Source organism: Sarcophilus harrisii, chromosome 3 (assembly GCF_902635505.1).
Source record: "Sarcophilus harrisii chromosome 3, mSarHar1.11, whole genome shotgun sequence".
NCBI lineage: Eukaryota > Metazoa > Chordata > Mammalia > Dasyuromorphia > Dasyuridae > Sarcophilus > Sarcophilus harrisii.
Window position 1 is genome coordinate 305,416,293 of NC_045428.1, and position 22,845 is coordinate 305,439,137.

Consider the following 22,845-nt stretch of genomic DNA (forward strand, 5'->3'; position numbering starts at 1 on the left):
AACTTTTAATTAAGACACTATGACATCAATATTAACTAATCACAAATTATTACACTTTAAAAGGTGACACACAATTCAGAGGAAATTGTAAATGCAATCTGGAAATATTAAGAGAAGAAATGCAACACAAAGGTGCAATTAGGTATCTTGATGTTCCTTAACAGTTGTGAATCTAAATTCTCTTTGCTCTTCTGCTTTAAACAGAAGCCTCTCTTCTGTGGCATTTTAGGTCTCAAAAGCCTCTAAGAACAAAGTTAAAATTCCCCTGTAGCCTTTCTTCAAGCCCTAAAAAGCAGGCCTTGAATTTGATTACTTTCACTTAATCCCAGAAAAAAACAGTCCCTGACCACTGATTTGGGCCTCCTGTATCTTCTCCCTTCCTAGGCACTGAGCAGAAAGAGGAAAAAAAATCATGACTTCATATGTCTTATAGTTAATAATATAACATTCCTATGACAGGCCTTTTCCAATCAGATTTGCCTCCACTTGAACATTTCTCTTAAATTTAGGATTTTGCCCTTTGAAGTCCCCAAATGCTATTATTTCTCATTTGAATCAAATGGCCACCCGGTAATAGCAGCCATGTCAGCATAAGGTATAATAGTATTCTTTAAAATATTACTTTTTATAAAGGGGAATAGAGTTAGAGAAAACAAGGAAAATGAGAAATTAATTTTTAAAAACTCATTTAAGCAGAGCCACAAAAGGCTGAGTATAGGACAATGTTTCCTGTCGCCAGATCTATGCCATATCCCTCCCTAATGCTTCCCCCAAAATCTGAAAAATTAAGTCACTTAATGAAATACTACAGTATTTAAACAACCAAGCTGTTTGTATGGAAGATTACATGAAAGTATAATGTGGATCTTTTCATGTTTGATATTTGTCACCACCTACTTTTCATGAATTTTGCTATTCTACCTGGAGCTGTTTCATCTGCTAGTATTTATTCACTTTTGTGGATCCATCCATCCATCTATCCATCCATCCATCCATCCAATACCTATTAATCATCCACTGTGTACCCAATGTTCTGCTAGGGATATAGTGATGTGCAAAACAAGTGTCTTTTCACAAATAAACACTCTAGTGTAAGAGTTCTTAAAATAATTTTTTGCATATAATGAACCATCTTGTAAAATTTACAAATCCCTTTCCAGCATAATATTTTTAAAAGCATGAAAATCAAATACATAAGATTGCAAAGGAAAGCAATTTATTGCACATATTGCATTGAACCAATTATACTCAAACATATTGAAACAAAATGTTTGGGAAAAAAATTAAAGAAAAAAGTACACAGATCCTAGGGTAAAAACCCCAACTCTATTGGCAACAAACAATAAGGCATGAACTGACTTTAACATAATTAAAGAAAACTAAGAGCAAAGTTATCTGACATACTTAACTATACACATAATTGTTATTTTGCTATGTAGTAATTTGGTTTAAATGGTAAACAATTCATGTAAATAGGCACCATATGACTATAATTAGTTTTACTTTTACAGAGAGAAACCACGTTTAAAGTTTTCCTCTTTTTGTTTTGTCTGTTTTCTAGTATCAATAATGTCAGTTTTCTCTAATACAGTTTAATTTTTATTACACACACATTAAAATGAAAAGTTCTTTTTGACTTCCCATATGTTTACATATTCTCTTCACCTTCTCCCATCACCCAAAGATTCAGTAATGAGGGCTCTGAACCATCCAAACATCCCTTAGAAACAGTCTGAGACTGAGAAGCTCCCAACAATAAGCCTCCAAAAACCAAAGTTAAGTTCCTGAGTTCAAATCCAGCCTCTGCCACTAGCTGTGTAATCCTGAACAAGAACTTTATCTGATTTGCCTCAGTTTCCTTATCTGTAAAATGAACTGGAGAAGGAAATGGAAAAATACTCCAGAATCTTTGTCAAGAAAATCCCAAATGAGGTCATGAAGAGTTGGACAGGGCTGAAGTGACCCAACAAGAACCAAAGCTAAACCAGTTCCATTCTTCTAGTTGTATTCATCCATCTCAGGGAAAGGGATAGAAATGACAGAGCCCTTCCTAGATACTCTAAATTAAGAAGGTGATATTGTATGGTGGACAGAGCACTGACTCTGGGATCAACAGACTTTGGTTCAAATTCTACTGTGATTAATACCTTGATAGGAAAGTCCTTCAACTTCCCCAAGGCCTCAGTCTTCTCATCCTGAAAATTAGAGGGTTGGATTAGATGGCTTCTGGAGTCCCTCTAAGCTCTATATCAATGATCCTGCAACTAAATAGGTTTATCTTGAGTCTCAGTGTAATCAGACTTCAACTAAAATGAATAAGATCTGTAATGCAAATGATTAAGATGATATCTTTTTCTATTTGACCAATTAGAGCAAAAATACTTGAGTGCCCAAAATGGGTAGTGAGACATCATTCCAGACCTCAAAAAGAGCAACAGAGCAGAAGCATGTGGTTAGGTAGTAAACCCAAATTTTTCCTGACTTAATTTTTTTAACCAGTGTCTGTCAATATTATTCTTTTTGAGGTGAAAAAGAAGCACTGAAGAAGGATTATATGGAACACATAGCAAACTTGTGTAGTTTTAGAGAGTATATTGAATCTAGTTCTCCTTGGTGATACTCATTTTCCAGGCAGAGCTTAAATGAAACTTCCCTAGGTAGGCACAAGAGGAAAAGTCTGAGAAATTAAGTTGTATGGCACACACTTATTGTCATTTGGTAGAATACTTGAAGGCATCCTTTTTGTTCCATAATGCTTCAATTAATGAGATCAACAACTATCCAAAAGGGTTTAACCTAACAATCCATATAAATAAACTGAGTGGATGAGAAATGCCTCTTGTCATGACCGATACGCAACTTGATGAACAGACAAGCTGGTTCATCAGAACATATACACTGGACAATTACCTATGGACTGCAATTAGGATCCAGAATTGATTGGGAGGAAAAGAGCAGATCAGGTTTAATTTGGTAAATTGTATAGGGCTTTCAATAATCCCAAAATGTTTCCTTGAAACAAAACAAAACCTTTTCAACATCAATAGTCTCCTGCTGATGTTATATGCCTATGAATCCAGGAACATCATCTCTGATGAATCAAGAATCAAAATTTCAGATGTCCCAAAGGTCAATGGAAAAGACCTATATTGGCTGTAACTAAGTTATTGAATATTGCTGGTGTCAAATTGTGCACAATAAATGGCATATAACACATTATCCAGGAAAAGTTAAAATGAGAAAGGGAGGTTGGCCTGGACATGTATCAAGATCAAGATAACAGACAGTTGACCAAAGTGTTGCACTGGTACCCAGAGAATGTTAAAAGACTCTGAGAAAGGCTTCCAGTACACTTATATAATTTAAGGAGAATTTATGAAGGGACATGGACAAGAATCACATAGTATTAAAAGGTCTGAATAAATTGTGATCTACACCAGTGGTGTCAAACTCAAAATTAAGATCCCTGTAGACATATTGACTTAGAAAAGCATAATTAAATGTTATCTATTTTGTGCTGTATTTTTTATTGTGTCAAACATTTCCCAAATACACCTTAATCTGGTTCTAGCAGTAAATTTGGTACTTCTGATATGCTGTAACAGATGGAGCACCCACATTGGTGGGGTTACAGATTCATAGAAGTATATTTTGATTAAGTTCTTCCTCTTCAGTCCCGGAAATTTAACAATGCATGAAGACTACACCTTTGGAAGTAACCAAATTCTTCTTCACTAAAGACTAAATACAATAGGTATAAATATAAGCAGAAGATACTTCATGGCAGAACTTCCCAATCGTGTAAAAAGTCAGAATGGACTCTAAAAAACAAAAGAGTTTCCTTTTTGGGAAGTTCTTAAAAGTCAGAGGGTCCTCATCATCTATGGGCTGCAACAGATTATCCCATGAATTCCTTCTAGCTCTGGTATTCTGTTAGCTAATCAGTATGATCATTAGCCATTCCTTAAGGCTCAGGGACTGACTGAGTGACCTCTCAAGGTCAAAAATAAGCCCATGCTCCTAACTTTCAACACAATCTTTACAACAGCACCTTTGTCATTCATAGTCCCTTTCTCATAGGGATCTTCAAATTAGTCAGTGGACATTACCATGCTCCTATGGAGCAAATGGACAAAGAATTTTTCCTTATTTTTGGAGAAAGAGCACAAAGACAAAATTCTGGGATTTTCAGATCAAATGGATATTTAGGAAGATGGATACTAAAATGGTATGCCTTTTGGAAAATGTTTTAAAATTTTATTTCTAAAATGTGTCTCAATACAAAAAATTAGCAGACAGGAGAAGAAGTCAATTTTTACCCTAAATTGGCCTCTCTCTATTAATTAGTTGCCACCTCATCAATTAGTCAATATTGATTAGACACCTACTGTGTGCCAAGTACTGTGTGAGGTGCTGGCGATATAAATACAGAAATAAAACTCTCCTGGACCTCAGGGAGCTTATATTTTATTGGGAGCAGCAATGTATATACATATAATTACAAAAAGAAATAGAAGATAATGTAATATGAAGGGAAGAGACACACTTGGAAAACTAGGAAAGGACTTATTCATGTAGGAGGTACCCTATGAACTGAGATTTGAGGCACTCTAGGAATTCTGAGAGGACTGCTCTTCCAGTAGGATAGTTACCCCATTCAGGAAGAATTAGACACCAATTTTCAAATATTCTCAGAAATTAAACCAAGTAGTTCAAGAACTACAAAAGGATTTATGACTCTATCTTCAGAGAGAGAAAAGACAATTACATTTTTAAGTAAGGAAATGTCACAAAGTCACATACCGTTCATTACCAAATGACAATATCTGCTAGATTGTGAATTCCTTGAAGGCAGGGTCCTATCTTATATTTAACCAGAACAGTTCACTACATATAGGAAGTAATCATTAAATAAATATTGATGGAATAAATGATTCAATGTTAACTCATTATAAAATAAAAATGGCTAATACCATTGCCTATTTAGAAAAGGAAACCATATGAATGGCAGCTAGATGGCATTGGCCCTGGAGTCAGGAGGACTTTAGTTTAAATTTGAACACAGACACAGTAGCTGAACAAGTCACTTACTCTTGTTTGCCTCAGTTTTCTCATCTGTAAAATGAACTGGAGAAGGAAATGGCAAACTACTTCAGTATCTTTGCCAAGAAAACCCTAAGTGGGATCACAAAGATTCTGACAAGACTGAAACCACTCAAGACTAACACCACCTAGATGGCTAATCTGGTAGCTTTCCACAAAGCAATTTATTATATTCATTGACTAATCATTTTCTTAGTCCTTGTGGCCTGATTTCCTTTAGGAATTCAAGGTGCCACAGTCAGATAATTTGTCTGACTCTCCAGATTTTGACTCTGTATATATCTTGTCCCTCTCCCATAAGGTTATCAATCAAATTATTCATTTCCATCTTGTGTTATAGGACAGATAAAATGAAGTCTCCATGCTGTCATTTGGGTTTCACGAGCACATTCTTGAATGTGTGGGGGGGGAGCAAAATGGGTCATTAAGCTGATTCCTCACCCCCCTTTTAATATCACATGATCACTCTGCTTCTCACTGAAGGAAGGGTTCTTTGGGGTTCTCTCTGAGGTAAATCCTGTCTCCTCTTTTCTTTAGTGTCTTTATCCTTTACTGATTATAAACAAGGAATAGGGTATATTACTCTGTATAAATCTTGTTTGTAAGTAGGGTTTACATGCTATCTCCTACATGACCTTGTAAGTATCTTGAAAATAGTGATTGCTTTCTACTTTTCTTTGAACCCCCAGTGCTTAGGACAGAACCTGGTTCATAATTGATATCTAAAAATTATGTTGACTGATTGACCCTTCCAGACATTATTAAGCACTTTATAAATAACTCAATACATCTGATTAACTTGATCATTCCAGGCTTGATCATCCCACTGGACTATCCAATCCCTTCATTGTTCCTCTTATTCCCAGTTACCAGGGTTCAAAACTTAAACTTATAAGAAAGAATTTAAAATAATTGGCCAAAATAGAAGATTTTGTGACGTGTAGATTTATGATCCCCTCATTAGTACCAATCATGAACATCAATTTAACTCAACAAACATTTATTGATCTCCCATTGTGGACAAGGCAAGATACATAAATGAGATCTATTTATGATAAATGGAATGATTCCTTTTCTCCATTTTTATTCACAAACAGGAAAGTGCCAGAATCCACACAGAATAGAAAAAAAAGCCAAGCTTGGAAATCAATTTGCACAATAAGTATTTTCTCACTTTTCTGTCTATGGAATCCTATTTCCTAGTGACAGACATGGTTATTTCTCAGTTTATGGTATCATAGATTTAGACTAAGAAGAGACCTTAGAGATCAGCCCTGCATTTCATTTTAGAGAAAGGAAACTGAAGTCCTGAGAGGTTAAAGGGACAGGAGGCAATGAGAAGAAAAAAGCATTTCTTAAGGGCCTACTATGTGCTAGGCACTGTGCTAAGTGCTTTATAAATATTTCATTTGATCCTCACAAACATCTTGGGAGGTAGGAAAGTTATAATGGGGATTAATCCCTACTTTACAGATAAGGAAACTGAAGCAGACAGAAATTAAGGGATTTGTCCAGATTTGAGTTCACATTTGAATTTAGATTTCCTGAATTACAAGGCTAGCACTCTATCCTTTGCCACTTAGTTGCTTTGCTCAAAGTATTAATTGGCAATAAGTGACAGAGATGGGATTCAAATATGAGTTTTAGGACTATAAATACAGTCTTTTTCTTAATCTATACCATACTTCTTCTAATGTATATAAAATGATCACTATACAATATAATCTACATTCCATTATTTTATTATGGAAAATTAAACTATGGATAGAATAGAGAATTTAAGAGCAGGAAGTGTTCTCAGAGATGCTCCTTGACTTTGTATAAATAAATCCCATTCTCCCTTCTTACCTCCAATTCAAGGAATTTCTGCTTCCTCCCAACTTCTCCTCAGGTACCTCTTCCTACACAAGGGCTTTCTTTGTATGTGTTTCTTCTTTAAATCATGTTTCAATTATTCTGTATATTGTTTGCCTTTATATATATGTATATATACTCATGCACACATCTATGCAAATACATATGTGTCTGTGTACATTTACATACATATACACCTGTATACACATATATACATAGATAGATATTCCGTTGAGGTTACTATTTTAGCATTTGTTCTTTCTACCCCTCACACGATATTTTATACATAGATAGGCACTTAATAGCTTATTCTGAATCCAAATGAATTTTTGGAATGAATTTCTTCATTTATAATGTTCTGAAAGAGTGGGTGAGTTATCCAAGGCCATACATACAGCTATTTAGTAGCACAGCCAGAACTACAGCCAGAACTAGATTCCGACACTCCTGGTCTCTAGCATCTCAGTTCAGTGTTTTCTCCAGTATCCCCGATTTCTTTGTTTACATTTCTGAGAGGTCTTTAATGTTCTGTCCTTTTCATTCCCCATTTCCCAGCCAAGTAATTAACATGTAAAAGAACTAAGGAACCTATTTCAAGGCACCCCAGTATTGAAGAAGTGCTTTTGAAGTGCAAACAATCCTCTTCTAAATTTTTTTTAATTTGACAGCTTAGTCAATTTTCTTTAAACCTGCTCCTGGGGAGTGAAAATTCGTTAAAAATTGTATTTATTTAAAATAGTTTTCCTAATTGAAAAAAAGTTCTTTTTTCATTCATTTTGGGTTTTTCCCCTCCCTCAATTTTCTCTTACTTTCTAGTTTTTCATTTCCTTCTTATGGATTTCCTTATCTTCCCTGCCTCTCTTGGGCTCTGTCCTTTTTCCAAGTCAAGGTCACCTAAAGGCCCCAATATTTGGTACCAACTAGTGAGCCACCAGAGTGGGAATTGGGAAATGTGAACTCCAGTGTTGACTCTGTTCACTTGACCTTGTGACCTGCATAAGTCACTTTTCTGGGTCTCAATTTCTTAACTTGGGAATTAAGGGAATTAAAGTCTTTAAAGCCCCTTACTCAACTAACATTTTAAACTCTTTAATATTCAATAATCTAAGTAGTTTACAAAGCTTCATCCCATGCCATGGACTTCTGAACTAAGATATAGATTTTCTTTCACATTCAGATTAAAATATCTTCTCCCTTAGGATATTTTTGGAGCCATACTGCAATATAGTGACCATATTTGGGACCATATTTAGAGCTGGAAAGAATCTTAGAAGCTCCTGAGGAAACTGAGGTTGAGAAAGAGTGACTAATAAAGCTATCCAGTTAAGGATTTAAACCCACATTTTATTTTATTTCTAATATAGCACTCTCCTCCCAGCAGCACATTGCTTCCCTTGGATATTTGTCTAATACAGACAGAAATTCTCCTTTCTGTAACAGCCTAGCCCAGGGATCCCGGATGAATGGAGCAGATATCAAGCTGGAGAGAACCTATACATTTACTCCCAATGAGAGAATAGGAGAGCCCAACTCAGTGAAAATATTGTATGGGGGGTGATGAACAATTCTATTCACGGAGCTCCTGTTCCTTGAGTAGATGAGTTCTCCCTTAGAAATGTCCAAGGAGAAAACACCCAAGTCTTCTATAGATACCATTTGAAGCCTACTCCGGAGTTTCAACCTGCCTGTGTTCAGACTTTTAAATGCATCTAGGAACCTGGGAGGATGGCAGTCTCTCAGCCCTAAGGCCGCAAACTGCCACACCCACTCTCAGAGCTGTCAGTGTGCTGGGTCCCTCACACAAGCACAAAATATCAAACAACATATCAAGGAAGAAGAAAACTGGATCAGTCTAAAAGGATAAGAGTGACTGAAATAAGATGTAGCGTTCTGGGAGAGGTTGGGGGTGAGAGACACATCTTTCATATAGTTCCTGGATGCTCTTAGTTGAAAGGGAACCAGTGGCTCTATCTTGGGCAGGAGTCTGCCCATTCCCTGTAAATGCAGATACACCCTAAGATCCAGCTTCCAAATGCTGCGGGTCCTTCACCTTCGTTTCTCAGACGTCAGGAACGAAATGGAAAACCAAAGTAAACATTCCTCCTACCCTGAGCTCCCCCTCAATAAGGGTCCTCAAGGAGGAGAGGTGGAAGGAACTCCTGAAATTTACAGATGAAGAAAAATGACCAGAGGGATTGTCACCCAAGGTCACACAGCTTAGGAGAACCCAGAACTGGAAACCAAGAGCCCCTAAATATCAGGTCAGTGCTCTTTTTACACACCCCTCCCCCACTCCTACCCCCACTACCTTTTGCTCCCTTTTTCTTGCTTGTGACTCCTGAAACTGCCCTTGTCATCCTCCAGTAGAAAATTGGCTCTTATAGGCCAAGAGCCAAATAGAGGGGCAGTCCCTCCTGTGGCATAGCCGACAGGAGAAGCAGCAGGTTCAGCTGATGATCCCTAGTCAGGTCTGGTGGACTGGCTGCTCTCTTTCCTTTTCTCTCTTCCTCCCTGCCCCCTCCCCTGGAGATGTTTTCTCCTCTGTTATTTATGATGAGAGGTGGCAGGGAGGAATGACATGCTCACACACTTGGTGGAAGGACCAGGGTGTGTCTCCTCCTTTCTTTGCAGAACCAAAGCAGCGCAAATCTCTTGGGAGTAGTCTGATTCTCCCCACCTGATGCCTCCCCTCTCCCCCCACCTAAAAAAAAACAAACCCTCTCTTCCTCCAACCTTTCTCAAGGCACCCGAGTGAGAAGCTTGAGAGGTAAAAAACAATAAATCTCGTCATCACTTAAAACCCCTTCCCTTTCAACCCCCAGCCAACAAGCACAAGGATGGGAGAGATGGCCAATACTAGAACCTTCCATGCCCAATTTGAGGTGAGAGAGGCAAGAGATTAATATTGAAACTACTTTCTAAACCTCAGTCTCTCCAATCTTCCGAGAGGAACGGAAAGATTAGCAAGTTTCGTGGGGTTCCCCCATTCTCTTTCCCTGCAACCAGTTTTGACTGGGGTAGGGGTTAAGATTCTTTTCCTTTTGCCTGTGCAGCTTCCTCCCATGCCTTGAAGCAGCCACGCTTGAAATCCCGGTGGTGCTGGGCAGAGGAGGTAGAGGTGGCCAGTTACACACTCCCCACCTTTCCACGTCGGGGCACATCACCAACCATTTTAGTCTCTGACACGCCGCCCTCCCCCCTCCCCGCATGCCAAAAGCGGTCAGGGTGCACCCCAGAGCCCAAGCCCTAGTGAATGAATAAAAGGCAAGCTGATCTGGCTGACCCAAGCCCACTCCCTCCCCAGTTCCAGGAGAGCCGATCCCAGAGCGCTGCAAAAGCTGCCGCACTATGCAAAGACATCAGCAGGTCTGGAGTCCATTTCCAGCCTCCAGCCTCAGTCAGTCGCCCGGTTGAAGCCATCTCCCTGTCCTCCCTCCGTCTGCCCCTACCTCCATGACCACCCTCGTGCCCAGGGGCCACTCTTAGCGTTTTATTTCCTTTGTGTGTGGGAAGAGGGGGGCCAGGGTAAGGTGCAGGGTGGGGGTGGGGGGAGCCCAAGGATGAAGGAAAGGTGTGCTCTACAACTGCAGGGAGGTTGAGGAATGGAAGGGAGTGGGAGAGAATCCAAAGTGGTACCAGACTTAGCTTCCAACCCTGGCAAATAAACCAGGTACTCACCGCTTTGCTCCCCCAGGAAGACCAATTTGAATTTTCTCAATGGGTTCCCAAAATCTCCTCCTGCGGACATGGTGTTGGCTCTGAGGTGTGGGAAGAGGAGAAAGAGCAGGAGCGAGAGGAGGAAGGAGAGGAGAAGGAGCAAAGGGAAGAGAAGGAGTAGAGAAGGGTGGACTGCAAAGAAGAGGAAAGAGAAGAGCGGAGAAGGAGGAGGATGGAGAAGAGAGGGAGGCTACGAACTGGAAGGGGGAAGGGCTGGCTGCAAGCGTTCCTGGCTCTGCAGCTTCCCCCTGGTCCCCTGACTCGGGCTGCGTTTTGGAAGGAGGAGGAGAAGGAGGAGGTGGTAGTTGCGGAAGAAGGGGTGGAGGAGAATGCGGAGGACGATTCAGGATGCCGCCCGCGCGGGCTGCAGAGCCAGAAGGGAGGGCGCGAGGTTTCGGAGCGCCGACGGTCAGAGCGGAGGGATGGGGATGCTGAGGCAGTGTGATCTCGGCGAGCCGGGGGCTGGAGCTTCTCCCCTCCCCACCTCCAGCGCCTGCGCCCTGTCGGCTCTCTCGCATCCTCTCTGATGTCATGCAGGACCGACAAGCCAATGCAGTGCTGCAGGGAGGCTTTGCCTAATGCATCTGAAAGGAACAGTGGATGGCTGGGGTCACCGTCTCACCAGCCGCCCCTGCTGCTGCCCCTGCTCCAGGAGGCAATACGCCTCGGACGACGGAGCTAACAGGCTGCCCCGATTCTTAACCCCCTTTCTTCCTCGATCCCATCCTCCCCTTTTTGGACCTAGGAAAAGATAAGAGAGTGGGACAGAGATATTTATTTCTGACAATGTCAAGCTAAATCTATCCGCATTACTCCAGATCAAAGGGGAAGAAGCATATGAATTACACACCAATATATACACTACAGAGGAGTCCATCTAGGAGAGAAAATGGAGTGAGAGAGAGACTGAGGGGAAGAGGTCATTTCTTCCCACTCTAGACATCTCCAGCCTCCACCCTTTTCTCTACACAATGCTGAGAAAAGATAAGATCACTAGTTTGAAGTATGCTGTACAACAGCCCCAAAACCAGAAACATTTTTTATCTAAATTTCAAATATTGAAAACATGAAAAGTAGAGAATGGAGAGGGGATAAGTTCTAAACAGTATACAGTAGAAAATAACTCCACTACCCTACAATGTGGCTCACACACAATTCTATCACCTTTCAGAAAATAATTTGAATTGGGGTTCCTGAATCCCAGAGTCCAGAACCTAAGAGATCAAAAGCTGATATGGTCCTCTGTCTCTTGCTGCTGGACAGGGATGCTCCTAACCCTGCCTACAGAGAAAAGGCAGAGACAGTGTTTGTCTTTCAAGGTCCCTAGAGGAGATTAAAACATCTTCTTTAATTGTCAGAGTGACATCTGATGAGCCATCAGTCCCCAGATGATACTTCTCCTTGTGTCCTTAATCTCTCCTGACCACCTTGTTCTTTAATGTCCTGTTTTCTCAGGGGCATTGAAAACCTCCAATGAAAGAATCCAGGTTTAGGAAGAACAAATTAACAAAAGGAAAAGGAAACTTCTCTGGAAGAATTTTCTCCATATCTTAGAGTGCTTGGCCTGTTCCTTCTCAGAGTTCCTTCCAGATTATGACACACAAATCAAGGAACTAGAAAAAGAGCATTGAAGCAATCTTTCATTTGCTCGAGGTAAGGGACCAAGTCACATCCAATATGGACTCAAAAACATGCTGGTTGAAAAGTGTTTATTTTAATGAAATAACATTGCCACCCATCTCCTTCTTACTTCAGTGCCTCCTCAAAATACACAATGCTTTCTCCAAGGTCCCTAGACCTCTTATTGCAGAATAAATACTTTCATATTTCAGAGGATTTGTGATAGCAACAATATTGGCAGGTCTTTTACTTTCGATGCTCTTACTTTGTACAGTTCTAGTCCATTTTCTCCTGTAGATAAGGATTTCCATGATGAGCTATAGGTCTTTAGATGTTTTAAATCTGTTTTGTGTTATAGAATTCTTGGGTGGTCTGGTAAAACCTATCTCTTCTCAGAATGATATTTTTATGTACATAAAATAAAATGCATAGCATTCTAAAAAAATCAATTCTATAGAGACATAGTTATCATACTATAGTTTGGTGAAAAACTCCTGCTCTAGATTCTTTTTTCTTTCACATTTCTTAGGTAACAATTGAGAACAACTGTTTATCTGTTGTTTCTTGCTTATGCCACACATGACCAGCCCACCTTCTTATCTATTCACACATGTCTCCAAAAATATCCCTTATGGTACTCGCACAGAGATTACCTTTGGAAAACCCACTTGCATATATGATGCCCTTTGAGTTACCTGAACTTCTGATTCTTTGGAGATCATGTGGGTCTAATATTCACAATGATGCGCCATTGCCAGTAGAACATGCAGTCTGCTTGTTTGTTCTTTCAAGATTAGCTTTTGTGTCAGGAAGCAGCTTCTGATTGTAAATAGCTCTGTTCTGTTCAATTTTTACTTGGTAAGCTTTGTCAGTAAGCATTTATTAAGCACCTACTATATACTGGAGATTTACTAAGCATTAGACCCATTTGGTTAGGTTAGCATATTTGAGCAATAAGGCATTTCATAGAGAAAACCTTATAATATTCTGAAACTTGATATCATCTGCAAACAGGAGCATCTGGAGAAATTCACTATCCATGTGGAATCCCTTTTCTATTTGAGCACTGAACCAAGTAATGGCCATGACAGTGGTGAGAAACTTTGATGAGTATACTTCTTCCTGTGTTGTGCCTCTCTTGGCATACAAGAGAGTAAAGGAACAATGTTAGTTAGCTCTGTGACAGCATTTATTTGGGAATCTTATATGATCATAATATATACAAGGGAGATTCTCTGTTGAAGGAAATTCTTAAAGGTTTCAATTTGCTCTAGAGCAGAATAATTTTTGTTATAACCAACAAACAATAAACATAGCAGAACCTTGCATATTTTACTCCTTTCTGTCAGTTATGTGACTATAACATGTGGTCTCCTGAAAGTATCATTTGTGAAACTCTTGACTATTGCTCTCATGTTTTTATCAAGGATAACCTTGATGTGTGGCCCTCATTCTCATAAACATTTTATAAAGATAAGAAAGTAGAAATACAGGTTAGGAGTTATTGATGTTTTCTCATTCACCTTTTTGAGAGAAATAATAATGTCCATGATTTTTATTCCCATTCTTTTGGTACCTTCTCCTCCCTGAGATAGCTTATAAAATAATACCTCAGTGCTGCCAAGATTCTATCACTTCCAGCATGAATTTGTTCTGCATGTACTTAGTATGGCCCAATTAATCTTTTCAACTTTATTTTCAAAAGTATGATTTCAACTTCTTTATATATTGCACTAGGCACCAGGATGGTAGGATACAAATATGATGATTGTCCAAAAAATGTTGTTACAGAAACATTGGCAGATTTCTTTCATTTTCTGTTGGTTTCATACCAATACACTGCCACACCGTATATTTTTTCTCATTTCCTATTTTCATCCATTCATTCCATCATTAAGCATTTATTCAGTTCCTATACTCCAGGAACACCAAATTCAATCCATCTAACTTTCTTATTATTATTCTGTTTCAGGTCCAAATAACAGTCTATATATAGTGATGCCCCAAATATACATACTGATTTTTTAACCCAATGGACTGATCATCCAACTACAGATCACAATCTGGACAGTAGACATTATTATTTATCCCGAAAAACAGTGGTGAGATGCATGGTGGATTCAAGTAAACTATACCACATTGTCAATGATTTTGTGCTCCATTGTCCTTTACTGAAGATGTGACATAATGTTCAAAGGAAAACATAATTAAAATATTTCAGAACTCTGATCAACACCATTACCAATCATGACTTCAGAGTTGCTTCAGCATGTTTCCCATGTTTTGTCAGGAAAGTGGCACATTATAGGTTCAGAATAAGGCATATTAATTTTGAGATATTGCCATTGTGTTGATTACTTTTGCTGAACTGTATTTTTGTTATGAGGGATGATTCTAATGGGGGACATATTGTATGAGGGAGTAATAACTGAGAAGTCATGGTAATGAAAGAAAAAGTAGTATCAATGAAATTTCTTTTAAAAAAGAAGTATAAGAAATGTCATTGAGGGGAAAATATCTATAAAAGAGCTGCTTAAGGATAAAGGAGTGGAGAGAACTTTTTAGTAAACCAAAATCATGATACTGATTATTAAAATGGATTCTTTATCTTCACCTATATGTGGGTTCAGTTCTGGATACCACAATTTTAGAAGAATACTAATAAGTTGAAGTAAGTCTAGGAAAGAAGAGAGAGACAGAGAGATAGATAAGTGAAAGGAAAGATTGGTAGACATATATGGATAGAGATTTCCCTCTTCCCATTGAACAATTCAAAAATCTTAGAACATAATATATATATATATATATATATATATATCATATATACATACATATATGTTATATATATTACATATATTATACACACATATTATTATATATGCATATAATGTGCATATAATTATAATACATTATACATATACATATATTCCAGCAAAAGAAACTGCCCCATTATTCATGTTCAAAATATGTTTTTATTTATAGTTTATGTCCACCACTTCTCTGGCAGGAGATGTGTCATATTTTATATTTAGCCCTTTGAAGTTGTAGTTTCTCTTTCTGTGGATCAGGGTTCTAAAGTCTTTCAAAATAATTTTTCTCTATAATTTGTGATCATTTTCTATTTCTAGTCATTTCTCTCTTTCTCATTTCATATAAGTCTTCCTACGTTCCTCTGAAACTGTCGCATTCATCATTTCTTATAGTACAATATTATTCTAATAGATTCATATTTTGCTTAGCCATTCCCCAGTTAATGAGTACTTTCTTATTTTCCAGTTCTTTGCCACCATGAGAAGGGTTGCTATAAATATTTTTATATATATAAGATCCTTTCTTCTTTCTTTAATTTCCTTAGAGTATAGACCCAGTAGTCACATAGCTAGGTCACAGGGTATGGAAAGTTTAATATCTTTATGGGCATAACTCCAAATTGCTTTCCAGAATGGCTGGGCAAATTCACAGCTTCAGTAAAAGTGCATCAGTGTGCCTGTCTTCCTACAGCCCATTCAACATTCATCATTTTCTTCATTTGTCATCTTTGTCCACTGATAGGCAGCAGGTTGAACTACAGAAATGCTTTAATTTGCATTTTGTTAATTATTAGTGCTTTGGATCGTTTTTAATATAGTTATTGACAATTTGGATTCTTCCTTACAAAACTGTCTGTTCATATTCATAGGCTATTTATCTATGAAAAAGCCTGCATTCTAACAAGAGAAGACAACACATAAAGGGGTCCCAGAAGTAGGAAGGAGAGGGAGAAAAGGGGTATCTGAATAAGGGCATAATCTCTGTAAAATGTTGTAAAAACCTAGGCCTTATCAAAATAAAGTAAAAGGTCACTAGAGCCACCTGAAAGATTAGGGAACTTGAAATGGCACAAGATATTTTAAGAATAAGCTATGAGTTGACTGAAAAGATTAGACTGAAAGACTGATTGAAGGGGCTAGAGATGTTTAGGCTAGAAAAGAGAAAATCAGAGATGGGACAGGATTTTTCTGTTTGTTGTTCAGTTGTTTTCAGTCATTTCTTCCTCTTGGTGACACTTCTTGGGGGGTTTTCTTGGCAAAGATACTGAAGTAGTTTGCCATTTCCTTTTCCAGTTCATTTTACAGATGAGAAAACAGAGGCAAACAGTTAAATAGTTAAATAAATGTCTGAGGCCATATTTGAATTCAGGAGGATGAGTCTTCCTGACTCTAGGCCTGGCACTCTATCCACTGTATCACCTAGCTGTCTTTAAATATTTAAATAATTTTAATATTAATATTTAAATATTAAATAAATAAAAATTCCTGTCATGTGAAGGAAAGCTGAGAGTTATAAGATACAGATCTAGGAATAATAGAAATGATAGAAGCAGATTTTGATTCAATATAAGTTATAGATGACATCTGCTATTATTTTCCCTTACAACCACAAATATTGCTTCTATTACCTTTTTAGGGGCAGCTAGATGATACAGTGGATAGAGTGCTAGGTTTGGAGTCAGGAAGTTCAAATCTGGAGTCCTGAGTTCAAATCTGTCCTCTGGCACTTGGTAACTGTGTGACTATGGGCAAGCCACTTAATTAACTCTATTTGCCTCAGTTTCCTCATCAGTAAAATGAGCTAGAGAAAAAAAAAGGTAAACCTCTCTAGTATCTCTGCCAACAAAGCCTCAAATGGGATCATGAAGAGTTGGACACAATTGAAATTACTCAAGAACCCTCCCCTCCACCACCATTTCTGGTTATCCTTGGTTATCCTCCTAAGCTTTAGCTCATTCTGAGCCTTATACATTCATGCCATTTTTAAAGCATTGTGATATTCTTTTGAATGCATCATCTGTTATATAACTTTTCTTCCATCTTCTGTAATACTCAGATGGATTTGTGATTTCCTTCATTTGAATGTTCTTTCTAATAATTCAGCTGTCAGTCTCCATGCCTGCCTATCCTGTGTCACTGAATCCTGTTCTCCTTTACCACAAAGGGTCCACCCACCAAACCTATCATCTCCCTCCAAACATCCCTGATTCTAGTATTCTGGATATCAATGTTAACCTTCTTCCTTCTTCTTTTCTTTGTTGATGACCTTTATTCCTATTCTTGTAGCTCCTTATTGGTTATATGCTGCATCTTGCTCTCAGTCCTCATGTCCTTCTCCATTGCTCTATGTGTGATTCATTTTAAATTCTTTGGATACTGCTGTATTCTTCATCTTGCTGCCAAACAACAGTAGCAGAATGTTGGTATTAAAAAAGATGGTTCTTTGTTTCCATGGGGAACTTGGGGTCATTAAAAGAGTTTTGCAATGTGCTAAACTCAATCCAGTCTGCTCTCCTCCTATTCAACTCTGAGTCCAATTTCAGCATGTCTGTTTTAGAAATCTTAAAGCTGGTTAGTTCTTTGTAGATCTACATCGTTCTCTTCAGATGGCTCCCATTTTTCATTATCTTATGAATTGTTTCCCTTTATATATTCAAAATTTTATTCTTAGAAATTTTATATGCCTCCCAGATTGTTTTTCTCTCTAAATTCCTTGTAATGCTACCTGTCCTTAATAGGATCAAATGATTATAAAGATAGAACTCATCTACAAATAAGGAAATCAAAGCCCAGAGATTTTAAATTACTTTTCAAAAGTCACATAGGTAAACATCACAATTGAGATTTGAATTCATGTCCTTTGGCTCCAGAAAAATGTTCTTTCCATTTCATCACACTTACTATGTATGTCAGTATATCTAACACTACTTTTTTTCTATATTCTCTATCACTCTTTTAAAAACAAATTTTGGGTTCTCATAATTTCTACCCCAGCAAAGTAGTGAGAATTAGATACAGGGTAGAATTTCCTCTCACTATTTCCTCCACCTTTTCAAGGGTAAAATTCTCAAAAAGGCAAGTTAAGAACTTATTCATTGCTCTTCTTTGGTAAAGAGCTCCAGATGTCTGAATAACTGAAACCCCCCAATTACTACTATATCATGCATCTATGTCAGGCTTGTGATCTGTTTCCTGAACTCTTCACTGTTTACTGTTTCTGTCCAGGTGGTCTATAATTCATTCAGTGACAAAATCGCATCTGTTTCTTCCTCCATTGCTATTCACCATGCTTTCTACCATGATTTCTGCTCTTTTTGCTGGATTTCTTCTCTTGAGTATAGACTCAATATATACTGCTACCTCATTCCAATTTTTTCCAATCTAATTTCTTCAGAAAAGGTTTATCTACTAATAATTGCATTATAACTATCTATTTCATTCTACTAAGCCTTAGATATTTACAAGGAAAAATTTGGCTCTGCACACTTTGGCCATTTCTTTGTATATAAATATTTCAGGCTACGGCACTTGGATTTTCTTTTCTGTAAATTTCTTTCTTGCTATTCTTCCTCTTTCATTGTAGTTTATTCTCTATGACATTTAGCTTGATGCATATAGACAATGTTTTTTTTTCCTTTCCAACCCTTATTGCAATACATAAGACAAATACTTCCTTAAAAGACTTCAATGATTGTACTCATTCCTTGGTTAGGAATTTGTAATTCCTATATTTTTAGTCAAACAATCCATTCTTAGACACCATCTTCTTTTTCAATTGCTAACTTCTTGATAGTCTGAACATTTGCAGTCAAGTCAAAGGATCTTTTAGAGGAAGAATCAGAAGTCAAATTCTAATAATCCCAGAAGAAACCCTGATGATCCCAAGAATAAACTGAGAGGCAGTATGGTACAATGGACAGCACCAATGGGTTTTGGAGTTAGAGAATGTCAGTTCAAATCTCTCTGCCATTTCTCACATTTGTGGTATTGAATCAATCACAGTTTCTTGATCTGTAAAAGCAGATTGGATTGTGTTTAAAAGGTTTTTAAATTACCTTCCAAATTTAGTTCTATTATCTTGTAAACCCTAGGAGGATACACAAGTCATAGAGATTATTGATAAAGGATCCCCAACATTATCCTAGTCCATTGCATTTGAGGCCAAAACAACCAGTATATACTTAATTAATGATGATTAAATTAAATTAAAAGTGAAAGTTATTGTGTTGCCCAAATCAATTATGTTTAATATGAAAAAGTGTATGACCCTACTGAATACTATTCCTCTATCTTTTCCAAGTCTTTATGCCTAAGAGACATCTAACTGCTATGTTAGTAGTTCCCCAATGTTTTTATTAGGTCACTTTTAGTAATGTGTGACTCTATGTGACCCTAGTGGGGTTTAATTGGCAAAGATACTAGAGAGATTATCATTTCCTTCCCAGTTCATTTTACAGATGAGGAAACTGAGGTAAACAGTGGGCAAGTGATTTGTCTAAGGTCACATAGCTAGTTAAGTGTCTGAGGCTGTATTTCAACTCAGATGCTCCTGACTCCAGGCCCAACACTATGCCACTCAGCTGCCATTTCCCCAATGAGACACCACAATCATCTTGTGGCATCTACCCGCAGGTATAATAGTGTCTGTCAGAATGTAAAAACCTTTCCAGAACTTGCCTTAAAATTTCAGTGCCTACCATCTTACTCCAAGTGATGAACAATTATAACTATAATCTGCTATTTAAAAAAAAAATCTATGACACCAAGAACTCTGGTGAACTCCTTTAAACTATCGTAATCTTTAAGTTTTACAAAGCTTCCTCCTCTTAATCATGTTCTGCAGTATAGTACCAGTGTTATTATCCTCATTTTACAGATAAGGAAACTGAGGCTCAGAGAAATGACATGCCCATGGTGACATCACTATGTGTCAGAACTAGGACTTTAAATCCAGGTCTCCATTTCCATATTCAGTATCTGGACCAATTCAATTCTAAATCAGGGCAAAATATTGAAAAGTGAAGTGACAAGAAGATGACATGCAGCAGAAGATTCACTAGGGTGCACCTTAAATGAAAATATTGATGAAAGGAAGATTCAGAAATGAGTGGAAGGAGGATTCATTCAACTCACAGACAAATCCAGAGAGCATATAAGAGCTATTTGCTTTTGTTGGCAGGAACCTATCCATGGTAATGAGACACCTAAACATATAAGTGCTGAGGGCAGCTAAATAATTTTCTCATCAATATATGACTTCAACTCTTTAGAAAACATTTTAAAGAATCATAATCACAGACTTTTATAGTTAAAAGGTACCTCAATGATTATCTAACCCAATTCAAACTCAAAAAGGAATCCTCACTATAATATACTTGACAGGAAATCATCCACCTTCTGCTGAATTGAAGGGGAACACAAATATAGATCTTAACCATTTTGAACAATTCTAATTGTTACAAATAATTTCCTGATTGCAAGCTGCTTATAGCCATTTGCTGCTTATAGCCATTGTTTATTTGTTTATTTGCTGCTTATAGCCATTGCTCTTAGGGTTCAACAAAAACAAACCCTCTATTTCTTTTTCCACATGGCAGTCCATCAAATTTTTGAAGATAGCTATCCTATCCCCTTTGAATCTTTTCTTCTCCAGGCTAAACATCTCAACTTCTTTCAGCTAATTTAGATATGACACTGTGCCAAAGTCCTTTCCTATCTGGATTATTTCTCTTAGAAGATTTCCAGTTTATCAAACACCATCTTCTTCACTTGCTATTCACTTCCCACATCATTTTCAAAACCTTCTATATCCTTTACCTTAAATGTTCAACAGTAAGAAAGGCACAGCCTATGATCTTGTGGTCTTCAGGATCTTGCTCACGACTTCGTAATCATTATCAATACTTTCTGGGGTCTATTTTAAGAGTGTCTTTTGTGTTCATGTAAATAGCTAGAGGCCAGTAGTCATTCTTTTTTGACAAGATCTTGAAGGATCTCTAATGTTTTGAAAGCATGCCCCAGGAAGACAACAGACTTCTTTTTTTGTTGTGATCAGATTGATAAATAGCTATCTCAGTTGTATCTGAGCAGGAAGCCACTGGTCATTATTCTTCTTCTCTTCATCCTCTGATCCTTTCTGGAAGATCTATTATCTGATAGATTCTATTGCTTAACTTAATCATTTCTCAGAGGACAAGGAACTGCTTTGCTCCAACTTCATTGTGTCTGATAACTTGAAGTGTGAAGGGACATCTCCTGAGACCCTCCATCTTCTTTCTAGATAAGAGACTAAGCTATACATAGAACATAGAAAACACAGTCACTTGGCTGTAGTAGAAATGTGTACGTCATTATTTTCAATACAAGAACAATTGAAAATTGTTGCCTACTCTTCATACTGGACCTGAGTTCAAATGCTAACCTCAGCCACTTACTGGCTATATGACCATGGGCAAGTCATTTAACCCTGTTTGCCTCAGTTTCCTCATTTATAGAATGAGTTGGAGAAGGAAATGACAAACCATTCCAATATCTTTGCCAAGAAAACCCCAAATGGGTCACAAAAAAATAGGACATGATTGAACAACAAATTATTTTTAATTACATATATGTATTTACACATCACCTTAAAAATACTTTGTTAAAACTTTCACAGCCTCTTAACAATATGATAGGCATACCTAAAGTTCTTTGATTTGTGTCAAAAATATATATAATTTCCCTTTTCTCACCAACAATCAATCCATAAACATTGATTAAATGCTTACTGTAAGCCAGGTTCTATGCAAAATTCAAGGGATTAAAAAAAGGCAAAAATATTTTTATTCCCTGTCCTTAAAAATCTGCATTGTTGTTTGGAAGACAACATGTAATAAGCAAGATATAGAAAATATATGGAAGTAAGCAATGGAGGGGAAAACTCTAGCACATGTGTGGTACCAAGAATGGCCCTTTGCCAAGTCTTGATGGAAGACATGGATTCTAAAAGGCAGTGATAAGAAGATAGGGGACAGTGGATGAAAATATAGACATGTGTTTCAGAAAAAATAGGTAGGCCAGAACAGATGGATAATAAAGTGCTTGGAAGCAATCAATGTATAAGAAGATTGTAAAGTTTTAAATTCAAAACAAAGAAATTTATATTTAATCCTGAAAGTAATGAAGAACTATTGGAATTTACTGAATTGGTTTATGAACATGATCAAAACTGAGGTTTAGGAAAAACATTTTGGGAATGTTGTGGGAAATGAATTGGAGTAGGAAAAACTTGAGATAGTAAAACTAATCAGAAGCCTATTGGACTAATATAGGTGAGATAAGAACCTATGGTAGTGTATGACAGTACAGAGAAGGAAACAAACAAGAGATCTAATAAAGGTAGAAATGACAAGATTTGACAAATGACTGGGATCCATTTGATTAATGAATTTGTTATTGTCACTAGTTTACCCCTTTTAAATTTCCTCCTTGTTGTTTATTTTGCCTTCTCAAGTGCTTCTCACTTTTATTCCCTTTTCTCTAGTCTTGACTCCCTTTTCCTTTTTTTCTCTTTTTTCCTTTACCAAAATTCTTCTCCTCCAACTTATTGTCAAGTTTTCCAAAATTATTCTTTCTCCAAATTCAATCTCTGATCTTCTTCACAAATCCAATTTCCCCCTCGAAAAACACATTCACAATTTCTTCCTCCATTTATTCACCTTAAGTTCATGTCTCTTCCACTATTCTTTTGTCTCAACTTTCT

At 37.4% G+C, this 22,845-nt stretch overlaps 1 protein-coding gene across 1 annotated transcript in view; it reads right to left on the reverse strand.

Annotated features, from left to right (window-relative positions):
* The window catches only part of RAB6B (RAB6B, member RAS oncogene family), a 171,503-nt gene extending 160,752 nt beyond the window's left edge, over positions 1-10,751 (reverse strand). The window contains exon 1 of the mRNA XM_003763687.2: positions 10,636-10,751. Within this exon, the coding sequence (XP_003763735.1) occupies positions 10,636-10,705 (70 nt within the window). The 5' untranslated portion in view covers positions 10,706-10,751. The remainder of the gene's footprint in view (positions 1-10,635) is intronic.
* Positions 10,752-22,845: the final 12,094 nt, after the last annotated feature.